Source organism: Beta vulgaris, chromosome 4 (assembly GCF_026745355.1).
Source record: "Beta vulgaris subsp. vulgaris cultivar EL10 chromosome 4, EL10.2, whole genome shotgun sequence".
In the NCBI taxonomy this organism is placed as follows: Eukaryota; Viridiplantae; Streptophyta; class Magnoliopsida; order Caryophyllales; family Amaranthaceae; genus Beta; species Beta vulgaris.
In genome coordinates, this window is record NC_079205.1 from 36,063,292 (window position 1) to 36,076,647 (window position 13,356).

Consider the following 13,356-nt stretch of genomic DNA (forward strand, 5'->3'; position numbering starts at 1 on the left):
TGTTAGGTCGACATTGGACTGTTTGTCGCGACAACCTCATTTTTCCCGATTGAGTTATTCATCTGTCAGGACGACCATCTTCGTTCCGACGCGATGACAAGACGACTTTCTTCATTTGGTCGCGGCGATCTCTTAGTCACGACAGGCTTTTGATTGTCACGACTTTGGCTTTTTGAATAATTCATTGGCATATAGTACACCATGGAAAATGTGTGCTTGGTTGGTCACGACGCTAGGATCAAAACCTATTGCATCTCCACGAGAAAAAGCAAGACAATTAGAAATTAACAAATAAAACTTTGTTACCTATTTTGTCGTGAAGTCGGGAAGTCAACTATAAATAAGGTCTTGGCATCATCACAGTAAACATCTGCTTATTTGATCGACTTCACCAATGTAATTATTGATCCTCAACTTCATGACTGAGTCGGCCTATGCCTGGACTTCGGTCACACTATGACGCCACTATGTGCTTTGATTTCGCTGAATTTTCGATGTCAATCGGCGTCTGGACGTCAAGACATATTCTTACGTTGCCATCCACACGGTCGTGACGTGAAGAAGATGACGAATTACTACTTCGACACTGACGCTTCAAATAAAGCTATATGATGCATAGACTGGACTTTGTGTTTTGGAAGGATTTTTGTGGATATGCGCCCAAAGGGAAAATCTAGTCATTGGCCCCACGGTGGGGGCCAAATTGTTTATGTCAAAAATCGCAGAAGGGACGATCATATGTTAGGACGTCGATAACTACATTAAAGCAAGAGAAACAAAAGATGAAACTCAAATGACAAAAATAAAGAAAAGGAACACAAGAAATGGTGACGCGGAAAACCCTAATGAATATGGGTAAAAACCGCGGGTGGCTTGCATGTCCACCAATCCACTATGGTGCCGGCGTTAAATCCATATTGAATACATGTACATTGGATGTTACACGATGTTAATCATTGATAATCTAAAGTATTTGACTAAGGGATGAGTTTATACAAGGGTATCTTTGAGAAAATATAATTACTTTTAATGATCGTGGAGTGAAAAGTATTTGAGTGAGGATGGCCTTTGATGATGTATTTTTTTCTAGGCTGTCCTCTTAATCCCCCTGGAATAATACTGATGTGTTCTCCTTTTCTAGGTCTTTAGGTGGTTGTAAGTGGTTGACCAAAGAGACATGTGCCTCCTACAATGTAGGACATAGTGGTTGTACTTATGACTTAGTCTTCTTGTTGTTTCTGGACTCCTCCAAGTAATGTATATTACTTTGCCACGTTATAGGGTAGTAGTAAGTGCTTCCTTGATAATAGAACGGTTGCAACAACTTCGTTTGGTCTATTGGTCCTTCTCGTCGGCTGAGTGCATCCGTTGCGTCGGTCGATACTGCTGACGTCACATAGAATATAAATCAGTTATAACTGTCCTTGTTGGCTCCTTTATTCTCTCCAATTGTTCTGATCTTGGTTGCCAAGTAATCCTTTATCCCATGTGTCAGTTGAATAGTCAAGTGAGTAGAAATAAGGATCCCACAAACATATGAACAATTTTTTATTCTTTTTTGATGTTAGTAATCGCGTCCTAGTATTTAGGGATTTCTTTTGAGTTGGTTATGTTGATGGGTGTCGACTGCTGGCTCGTGGGCGTCGTGACTAGACTCACCTTTCGAAGTGGCGTCACTTTCTTATCGTGACGACGTCACTTTCTTGTCGTCCGGACATTACTCGTTTGCTGTCCAAGCCTTATTCGTCCGTCGTCCAAGCATCATTCGTCCGTCGTCGGGACGTACTCAACTGTCGTCCAGACGGAATCAATTGTCATTCAGACGTCTTGCTTTTTTTTCTTCCAAACGGAGTCAACTGTCTTTCTAGGTGTCATTATGTTACTAATCTATTGTGTGGATGTCGTTCGTTTGACGTCATGTCTTGCAGATTTTGCCCATAACAATTATTATCATGAAAAGGAAGATAATACCCTGAAATAAGGGAAAAAGAGAGATCCACTAACATTCGAGCACGAATTTCTGGTCCAACAGGAAAAACTCCATCTTGATCTTGAAATTGTTCAACAAAACCTACATGCCTTAATGCATGCATGGCTCAAATAGATGATAAATCGGCCAAAGGCAGCCCTACCACACGCACCATAATCTTCCAAAATTAAAATTATAATTTTGTGGTATTTGTCTTTCTTGATTCTATTATATAATAATATAAGGCAATTACTCTCTTTGATTAAAATAAACTACCTTCCTTCATTACATGTAGTGTCAACGGATAACTTTGATCAGTAGTACCTTTATTTATCAATTACTAAATCTGATAGAAAGTTGGCATTTGTAAATATACATTCATATAAATTCAACAACATCTTACATACTTAAATTTGTGGTATATACGTACGACTTACAAATCTTTAGTCAAAGGTCATACATGAATAGAGCAAAAGTCAGAATGTTGCAACCTTTAAACAACAGAAGAAGTATTTTCTTTAGAATGTAGTTTTTCAGAAGATTTTATATTTTATGGTAGTTTTTGATAAATTTGCTAAAACAAAGTAGTACATACAAATGGAATTACATAATAATTTAACTCTGCAGGGAGATCAGAACATGAATTATGTCCTTATATACAAGCATTCCTATTATCCTCAGCCTCATTCGAGCGGAGTACGTCATAACATATTAACTTGTGAGCATCTATTCCAGTAAAACACTTCTCCTTACCAATCTAAGAAAGACCAAAAAAAAAATTCCTTTGATGCGCTAATGAGCTAAGAATTTTTAATTTCTATTAGTACAATGTTGCACTCTAAGATGGCACTTTGCAAGCCTCAAATTGCCGTGTGAGACTATTTATAAGTCTATAATGGCATTAGTAACTTTGCACAAATTAGTTCTTTCGTTCCACTAGAAAAGGTTTTAATGTCAACAACACTCCTACTATTTCGACGACGTTGAGGAGGGTGAATACCATATGGGTGCCTGCACATTGCGATATAAAATCATGAGATAATTTCATAACACACTCTATTTATTAAGTCGGGATTTTAGGTGTAATCTGAGTATGAAACACGTAATGCTATTTTTTTGCTCATTGTTCATTTAAAATCCTCTAAACGACCAAAATATACACAAAGGGGAGATCTTTAAATGAGTAGATTAGTAAACAAAATATTGTTTGAGTGTATATACACGTGGTACACTCGGGTGTACGAATATTGTGCTCTATTATGGCATTGGAACACCTTCTCTTATACTTACTACAATTAAAAAATAAACATGATAGAAAATGATTCATACTTGGGAGAAAAGCAACATCTTGTCGCGTCTCTGACCACGACAACCTTCAGATTACAAAAAAATAATGCAGAATTAACATATGATAAATAAGCATTTGATTACCAATAAATTAGATCTACTTAATGCAGGAAAAATTGGCAGGAACAATCCTAAGAATGAATGTTCCGCCATTTTCAGTCCTAACTTTAAATTATTTGTTAGGATATTTGAGAGACTTTAGGATATTCTGTACCTAAAATCTATCCCTAATTGATGTACTTTACATATTTGAGGACTCTCACATTGTATACATATTGAATCAGATGAATGAGAAAGGTAACACATGATTTCTGCCAATTTACATTCATTATGGTATTAGTTGATTAGGTTACTTTTTTTTCCGCCTTCTGTTCACCATTGTCGGTTATGAACCGCCACCACCACCACCACCACCTAAAATTGAGGCTACCTCACCCTATTATCTTGGTCTGCAAGACATACCTGGTGATTTTATCACACCGATTCGCTTGAATGGTATCAACTATGCTGAATTGGCAGACGCAATTCAAATCGCCTTGGAGGCACAACGCAAATTCGTCTTCTTCGACGGCACTATTACACAACCAGTCTTACCATGTACCTCCACGGACTAAAAAACCATCAACACCAGCTTATTTATTCGCTTATGAATACCATTGAAACTAAGGTAAAACGTTCTCTTTCTAAATTTAAAGAAGTTCAACGTTTATGGTACAGTCTAATAAAAACTATTTTTGCCATTGTTAACAGTCCTCGCATTCATCAATTAAAGTCCTCTATTGCTAAATGAGGACAAATAAATTTCATGTTCGTTCAAAGATAATTTGCTCAATTATCTATGTTATGGGAGGAACTCCATCATCATGAACCTTTAATATCTTGCACTAGCTAATACTCAACATGCTGATCGTCGTGAGACAAATATATTTTCCAACCCGCTCTATTATTTTGGCTCAAGATCCCCTCCCTTCACTTGATAGAGCCTATTAAATAGTCAGCCAGGACGAATGTGTTCATCTCGCCACTTCTCCTACCCCGTCACAAGCCTTGCTCGGCCGGATGAATTGCACCTTACTTGTACTCATTGCCATAAAATCTGTCTCGAGGTCTCTCAGTGCTTTGAACTCCACGGATATCCCGCGTGGTGTGAGCAGCGTTTGCAGTAACGTGCTGCTGCCACTACTTCTCATGGTGGGCGTGGTCGTGGTGGTCCAACCCGCGTGCACGCTGCTGCTACTCCACCAGTCTCTTCCGCCAGTTCTGGGCCATCTTCATCTACCTCTTATTTTACTAGAGAATAGTGGAAACTGTTGGCAAGTTTGCTTGGTAATACCAAGGTTCCCGACGACATATTGTCGGGTAGGTTTGATCACTTATCTTAGATTCTTGACACTGGTGCGTCTCGTCATGATACAGGTAATATCACTTGGCTTTATGATCTTGTTACCTTGTATTCTCCTTGTCTGGTTGGTTTACCAAATGGTACCACTATTGTTGCTGCCCAAGAGGGTTTAGTTCGTCTTTCTTCTCACATTGTTCTATCTCATGTTCTTTATGTTTCCTCCTTGCACTGTAATTTAGTTTATATTTCTCAATTAACTAATAATATTGTTTTGTTCACTTTTATTTACATACGTGTGTTATTCTGGACAACTCGAAGAAGCGGATTGGAACGAGTGTTAGACGGGGTGGACTTTACTACTTCTGAACAGATGAGATTCATTATGTCACGGTTAACCAGCATGTTTCTTCCTCTCTTACACTTTGCCATCAACGCATGGGTCATCCTTTCGAGAAAGTTGTAAAATTAATTCCTCCTGTTTTTGGTTTATAAGTTAGTTTAAAATTCGTTTTTTTATTCTAAACACTCTAGACATAAATTCCCTTTAAGCGAAAATCGAGCTTCTAGAATTTTTGAGAAAATACATTGTGATTTATGGCGACCTAATAAGCATCAATCTACTTGTGGTGCTCGTTATTTTTTGCTATTGTGGACGATTTTTCTCGTGTTGTATGGGTTTATTTAATGGTGGATTAAACTGAAGTCTTTCGTATATTTATCTCCTTTTTTGCTATATTTGACCATCAATACTCTCAAACCATCAAAATAGTTCAAAGTGATAATGGTACGAAATTTAATTATTTGCATGACTATTTTTCTACTATGGGAAATTATTTTATACTTCTTGCATCCATACTCCACAACAAAATGGGCGGGTTGAGTGCAAACACAAACACATTTTGAATGTTGGGAGAGCTTTGAGATCTCAGGCAAATTTGCATATTTATTTTTTGGGGGGAAGGTGTCATTGCTGCAGCTCATTTAATTAATTGTACTCCCACTCCTTTACTTGCCAACAAATCTCCTTATGAAAATTTGACTGGCACTTAACCTTCTTATGTTGTGTTTCGTACTTTTGGATGTTTATGTATTGCTCATAACTTAAAATCCAAAAATGATAAATTTGCCAGCAAAAGTAGGAAATGTCTTTTTATGGGGTATCCTTTTGGCAAGAAAGGGTGGAAACTTTTTGATTTAGATGCTCCAGAAATTTTTATTTCTCGTGATGTCAAATTTTTTGAGGATATCTTTCCCTTCATTCATCCGGAACAGGCTAATATCACTCCTAATGTCATTGTTCCCATTGGAAATGATATTCATGATAATTTTACTCCTATCCTTGACCCAGACCACTCTCTTGAGCCCAATCCCTCTATTCCTTCTCATACCTCCTCTCTAGGCCCCACCACCGAGCCGCATACTCATTTCTTCTCCTCCTTTACATTATGAGCTCACTTCCCTTCCAACCAACTCAGTGCCACAAATCTCCCACCCTTCTCCCAAGCCTACTAGGCCTTCCCCTGCTGACCAACCCACGTTTTGTGGGCCTGATCCCACGGATTCGTTCTTCTCCCCTCCACCTGACCCTCTCGTCCAGCCTACTCCCCTTGTTTCTGGCCCTCCTCTTGGCCCTCCTCTTAGGCCTCTCTCCTCTTCTCCTCAAAATCATTGCTTGTTTCCATACACATACCCCCTACCTCAGGGCCAAATTTTGCTGGCCTTCTACCGATTCCGCGCCTATTCCTCCTTCACAACCTACTCCTTCCCCTTCTCAGCCTGACTTGGGTCGTGGCATGCATTCCAAAATTCCATCTGCTTTGTTAGGTGATTATGTAACAAATTCCGTTGTTGCTCCAAGTCCGTCCTGCTTCACTCCGTCTCTACAGTCTGCTTTATGTACTCCATATCCTAAAGCACATTATGTTAATTGTTACAATTTTTTGCAAATCGGTTATATCTTGCAGCTATTACATCAAGGACAGAACCTAAATCTTTCAAAGAAGCCATGACAAGTAGTGATTGGCGGAGTTCAATGTTTGCTGAAATCCCAGCCTTAGAGTCTAATAATACATTATCTATTGTTCATCTTCCTCCTTGTAAACGTGATATTGGTTGTCAGTGGGTTTATCGTGTCAAATATCACTCCAATGGTTATTTTGAATGCCTTAGGTATCGTTTGGTTGATCTTGGCAATCATCAAGAAGAAGGCATTGACTACACTAAGACTTTTGCTCATGTCGCTAAAATGGTCATTGTTCGTGCTTTCTTAGCCATTGCTGTTTCTAAAAATTAGGAACTTCGTAAGATGGATGTTCACAATGCCTTCTTACATGGCGATCTTGATGACGAGATTTACATGAAACTTCCTCATGGATTCACTTCTTATTATCCGCAATTAGTATATCGGCTCCGAAAGTCTCTCTATGGGCTTAAACAGGCTCCTCGATGTTGGTTCGCCAAATTAGTCACTGCTTTACGAGGTTATGGTTTCTTCCAATCATACTCTAATTATTCCTTATTTACTTATACTCATGGTTCGATTCAGATGAATGTTTTGGTCGATGTTGATGACTTAATTATTTCTAGGAATGATTCCGCTTCCTTGGTGGCTTTCAAAGCCTATCTTAGTGACTTTCATAAGAAAGATCTTTAAAATACTTTCTTGGGATTGAGGTTGCTCGTAGTTCTTCTGGCTTATTCTTATGTTAGCAGAAGTACACTTGGCATTCTTTCTGAGGTTGGCCTATTCGGTGTCAAGCCTGTTGACTTTCCTATTGAGCAAAATCACAAGCTAGGGTTTGCTGCTGGTGCTCTTTATTCTAATCCTGCTGCTTATTGTCGCCTTGTAGGTCTTCTTTTCTGCTTGGTCATCACGCGGCCCCATCTGGTCTATTCACTTCACATTCTCTCTCAATTTATGCAGGAGCCTCGTGTTGAGCCTTGGGATGTTGCTCTTAGGATGGTTCGTTATTTGAAGGGAACACCCGGGAAAGGTATTCTCCTTAGAGCTGATAGTAATCTCATTCTCCAAGGAGCAACAAACTGTCTCTCGTTCCTCTACCAAAGCTGAATATCGCTCCATGGTTGTTGTCACTTGTGAACTCAAGTGGTTGAAATATTTGTTACTTAGTCTTGGTGTTCATCATCCCAAGGCTATCAAACTCTTTCATAATAGTCAGTCGGCACTTCATATTGCTCAAAATCCAGTTTTTCATGAACGCACAAACCATATTGAAGTTGGTTGCCACTTCGTGCGTGATGCTATTAAAGATGGCTTAATTTCTCCCTCTTATGTGGCTACCACTTCTCAACTCGCAGATATTTTTACAAAAGCTCTTGGCAAGCCTACCAATTTAAGTTTCTTCTTGCCAAGTTGGGCATTTCTAACCCTCATGCTCCAACATTGACGGGTGTTAGGATATTAGAGAGATTTTAGGATATTTTGTTACCTAAAATCTATCTCTAATTGATGTACTTTACATATTTAAGGACTCTCACATTTGTATACATATGGAATCAAATGAATGAGAAAGGCAACCCATGATTTCTGCCCATTTACGTTCATTATTATTCTTTATTAGTCCCAACTATACCTCATATTTTATACAATGGTCCCAGAAGGCCATTGACCTGAAGTAGCAGATAATTTGTTATTTATTTATTTTAATTAGCTAAATACCCTAATTGACATTAGGTTAATAAAAAAATCGAAAAATATGGGTTAATCAATACTTTATAATAGGAGCAGTCTGTTTTCGAGGTGAAAAACGCGTTTATCTCCGGCTCGGGAGGCTTAGCTTGAAATTTGGCATATTATTACTGCTTCCTATCACCTTCTCATCTTTTCTGCCGGTAAGGATTTTCGATAATGTTCTTTTTTGCGGAAAAAATGTCACTTTGGAGTTCAAAAAGCATCTTTTTGTGCCGCTGGAGACGCAACTGACTTATTGATGCTAGTCTCGACCGCATTCTCGATATTGCAACAAAGATTTTTATTGATACTAGTTTCGACCCTCATTCTCGATATTGATACCAATGGACTAGAATCTATTAGTTACGTGTATCGGGACCAATTATGGTCCGATCTTGGTCTAGACTAGATTTTTATGGTTCGGTCTGGCTTTGGATCGTCTGGACCGAATTATGTACTTTCAAATAAAAATTACTTCCTCCATTTCTTTTTACTTGGAACGGTTTGACTTTTCCACTATTCACAAACTACACTTAGTTTATCTTTTGTGATTTATAGTTGAGGTAAAACATATTCATGTTGGATCTTTTTAGATGTGTCTCAATGTTTATTTTCCAATTATCTACTTTTATTTTACTTATCTGTAATTACAGATATTAATGGTTGAAGTTATACATTGGAAAGTATGAAAGTCAAATGATTGCAAGTAAATAGACACAGAGGCAGTATTTGCTTAGATTTAACAATATTTATATACTAGATATATTAAATTTTAATAATTATAAAGGCGCTAAATATAATAGGTTTTAAACTTTTTAACTTTTAATTTTTTTAGTAAGAATAAACAGAATTTTGTGTCAACCTGTTCGAACCGGGAAATTCCGGGTTTGGACGGCACTAGAAACCAAATTATAAATTTTTATGGACAAGTGACCGGGTCATGGTCTGATCCATTTCGGTCCCGGTCTAAATCCGCACACTACTAGAGGGAGGAGACACAAGAGATATAAGCATGGAAAGTGAAGGGGCAAGAGAGCAGTGGATTTTAAGAGTCAATAAGTCAGAAGTGGAGTGTTGGGAATGCAACGAGAAAGGTCATTATAAGCTAAGAGACAATGTCAAAATCGTAAAGATACTAATAAGGGAAGAAAAAAGGCAGAACAAGATAGCCATGAAGATAGTGATGCTTCGACGAACTCTATACAGAGTATGTTTCTTATGCCTTGCTCGTAAGGAGAGCAGATGCTCAACTGGATGGTGCATGTATCTTGGTTTTAGGTTTTTCATTTCATTATTCGCCTTATAAGGAGTTATTTTAAAATTTGAGTTTTGAGAATATCGAAAAGGTGTACCTTGCAAATGATTGACCATTAGAGCTTAAAGACAAGGGACATGTAAAAGTGAAGCTTGCAAGTAGGGACATGTTTCAGTGATGTCAAGTTCATCCCTAATTTAAATAAAAATTTGATGTCAATCAGTCAATTTGACATGTCTGGCTACAAGGTAGTGTTTCAGGGTGGTTCTTGTAATTTACGAAGGGTACTATAGTAATAGCTCGAGCTGCAATCAGATGAACAATGTACACCATGGCGAACATGACAAAGGTAGCTATGGAAGGGATGTGAAAGCTTCAAGAAAGGTGTCATTGTGTCATAAGTATGTGAAGAAAAGTTGTCGGGTTTTCACAAGTCTGCCTACAAGGTAGTATTTCAAGGTGGTTCTTGGAATTTGTGAAGGGTGCTATAGTAGTAGCTCGAGCTGCAATCAGCAGATGTGAAAACCTTCAAGAAAGGCGTCATTTAGTCAAAAGTATGTGAAGAAGAGGTGTGGGAATAAAGTTAGTGTCTTTTCGGCTAGAGTAGATTGTGGAACGAACAAGGTGAAGAAGGCACACACGAGTGTGGTGCTAGTGCGTGAGAAATCGAGCCTCGAGAAGGATATTTGTTCAGGTGAGAGCATCCTCGGAATTCTAGGAAAGATGTGAAGAGTCCTTAAGGTTCATCTTGTGATGATGGAGACTTCAGTCGAGTGAGACCTTAGCTTTGGATGTGAGATGGAAATGTGCTACACTAGGGAACACATGGTGATTGATGACTTAGGGCTACATTTATAAAGGGAAAAGTTCTTCACCTATACAAGTCTTCAATATGGGAGATTATAGGTTATGGTATTGAAGACTGTCAGAAAGTCGACAAGTGTAGTCGACAAGGGTGCAACGACAACGAGTCGATGGGTTTGTGTTGAGTGTTGGGGATGAAGCATGTGCAACAACCGAGCAATGAGAGAATAGATAGCTGACACATAGTAAATGCCAACCAAGCAGCCAACTGTCATGGGCTTTCTCACATGGAGCCCAAGCGTTGTTAGTGGCTTTCATGGGTAAGTTTTTGGTCCTCTTCTCCTATTAGAATTCTAATTTATTCCCTAGTATATAATTATGGCGAGCCATTTATTGTTTTATTAAAAAGATCGATTCAATTTATTATAGGAGAGAGCGGTTAATCTAGATACTTTTCGAAAGAGAGATGAAAGAGTCTAAAGAGATCTAATTATCTTCGTGTAATAATCATCTAACATATTAAAGCTCCTAGTGTAATGTTGTGGTTTTATCCCTATTCAAGAATGTTCACCTATGTGTTCTTTATTCTTGTTTATGATACTTTACTAATTGCTCGATTTATTAGCAATTGCGATACTTATTCCTAACAGTACGGGAGTGAAAATATGGTTAAAAAAAATGACGTACAGTGCACCGCCACAAGCTGGACCAATTGCTTTGAAAAGGGACATAAAAGTCATAGAAATGCCGTTAGCAGCTCCACGTTGATGCTGCTCCTGTAATAACCAAATTCAACTTCAGTACATGAAAAATTCTACAGATAATAACTTGAAAAATAGCCACGAAGGTGAAGATTAAATACCACAGCTCTGTTTTGGAGAATAAATGTGCTCGTGATGATGCACATCTGATCGGATTACCAATAAAAAGTGGAAACTTACTTAGAAATTCACTCGTTCTAACCAATAAGATGGAGTAATTAATCTAAGTAATCGCAATTCGCAATCTGTTTATCACTTACCGATAAACAATTCTTGATTGCAGATGCAGAATTTAACAAGATACTAAGGCTTAGCCCTGATAACAATGCTATGAAAGGGTAACTCTGTAATACAGGTATTGCTAACACCTGCACAGAAAAAAGAAACAACCACGTAATGTTGATAATCTTCATTGGTGAAGGTCAACAACCATGAACATTCACAAGTGTCAAATGAACATACCCCGCAAATCCGAGTTACCATAACGGGGCCTAAGTATCTGCTAAAACTTGGATATAAGAAGAGCTGATTTATCAACATTCCAAAACCTAAAAGTCGAAACGGAGGCAGAAAAATAAACACAAAGATGACAGTTCATGCTACAAGCTTCATTTGTTGTTGGAATGCATTGGTCTATCATATTATTGCCAATATGTAATTAACAGTATAGAAAGTAAGAAACATAATTTATGTTCAGAATTACGCATTTTACACTCATCGGTATTGTTTTATTCATTTGTATTATTAATCAAATGCTATTCTTAATCATCAGTCTGTGAAGAGTTTGAACTACAATGAAGGTTGAGAGGTAAAAGTTGCTCTTTACCCGTGATAGAAAGAATTACGCCGACGGCCTCTGATGAATAGCTTAATCCCCCTATTTTCCTTGGGCTAACTGCCCACAACGAAAATATCTGTAGAATTGAGGACATCCTTTTGTAAGATAATAAGTCATATTGGAAAAAACAGATTACAATAAGGGATGCTGAGATCAATACATAACAAGGATAAATATGACCAAAGATTCTATAAGATGGCACTCACTAGATAACAAATTGCTACATACCCATCCATATACCAATATATCATAGAGCAAAGCACAGAATAAATGAGTATGTTTCAGGTGAGACGATCTCATACTAATCTACTGTGGAACTGATGTGTAAGCAACCATAGCATGAATTATTGTTCATGGAGGTTTTCGAAGTTGTTGAAAATTTGTAAAGAGTTTAAGTTATAATCGAACTCTTAGTGTCACATAAGTCTTCTAAATGTAGAGTTCTTGTAGGATTAGTCTAATAATGATCAAAGTCTTTATCACGTTAGAAGTTTAATCATTGTAGAAATCTAATCGTATGAATAGCCTAATGATGTTAGAACTTTAAAGTTATTAGGAGTCTTATTTAATTAGGAGTATAAAGGATAAGGATTAGATTTTCTTATGTTAGATAAAAAATTAGCTTAAGCCGTATTTATCTTTATCTTTTTATGTTTTTTATTTCTAGTAGGATTATGTTTGTAATGCGTAGTTAAAGACACGTTTATTATTCAATCAGTTAAAGATTTAATTATTTGAAATTGTCGTGAGTCTTTGTTAGTTGAGCGCTAGCTAACTACTTGGTTTTCAAGAATAAACCAATCTCAAACAAACGAGACGTCTTTGATCTACCCTTAAGCGCGAGTTAAGAGCTTCTGTCCCTTTTTGTTGTCCTAGCTAGTCACTCATAAAATTCACAAAACATCCTGTTTTGCGCAACCTAATCCGGATCAGAAGCATAAGGAATTCAGAGCTGTCACTAAATTAAATATAGTAACAAATTCACATATAAAACAAAATATAAAAGTCACTCAATTGTCTCGATAACTATTGGAAGATCGTTGTATGCCAATATGATATGAACAATGGATGTCATTTTTACAAAATTGGTAAAAAATCATGCAATACAAAAATGAAATACACCTTGAACACTAACGGCCCGTTTAGTTAGTGGTCATAAATGGTGTTACTGTCAATGTATAGTTAAAATTTTTAAAGAAGTTCTTATGTCAATGACCATGGTACTAATGAAACTTCGTCACAAATTACGTTTTCCTATTGTAAATATCAATTACCACCTAATACCACCTTCTCAAGTGGTAATGGTCTAATAGATATTAATGAGATTTTAAGAAGGAGTTTGGGATCAA

At 37.4% G+C, this 13,356-nt stretch overlaps 1 protein-coding gene across 4 annotated transcripts in view; it reads right to left on the reverse strand.

Moving 5' to 3' along the window:
- Positions 1 to 2,397: 2,397 nt before the first annotated feature.
- Positions 2,398 to 13,356, reverse strand: part of LOC104884691 (protein ZINC INDUCED FACILITATOR-LIKE 1) — a 40,464-nt gene continuing 29,505 nt past the window's right edge. Inside the window, exons 11-17 of one of the 4 annotated variants that reach the window (XM_048643070.2) lie at positions 11,996 to 12,083; positions 11,632 to 11,717; positions 11,430 to 11,537; positions 11,271 to 11,315; positions 11,096 to 11,184; positions 3,299 to 3,342; positions 2,398 to 2,980 (exon numbers count right to left, since the gene is read on the reverse strand). In XM_048643070.2, the coding sequence (XP_048499027.1) occupies positions 2,889 to 2,980; positions 3,299 to 3,342; positions 11,096 to 11,184; positions 11,271 to 11,315; positions 11,430 to 11,537; positions 11,632 to 11,717; positions 11,996 to 12,083 (552 nt within the window). In that variant the 3' untranslated portion in view covers positions 2,398 to 2,888. The remainder of the gene's footprint in view (positions 2,981 to 3,298; positions 3,343 to 11,095; positions 11,185 to 11,270; positions 11,316 to 11,429; positions 11,538 to 11,631; positions 11,718 to 11,995; positions 12,084 to 13,356) is intronic. The other 3 variants (XM_048643069.2, XM_048643067.2, XM_048643068.2) reach the window with 3 other exon arrangements.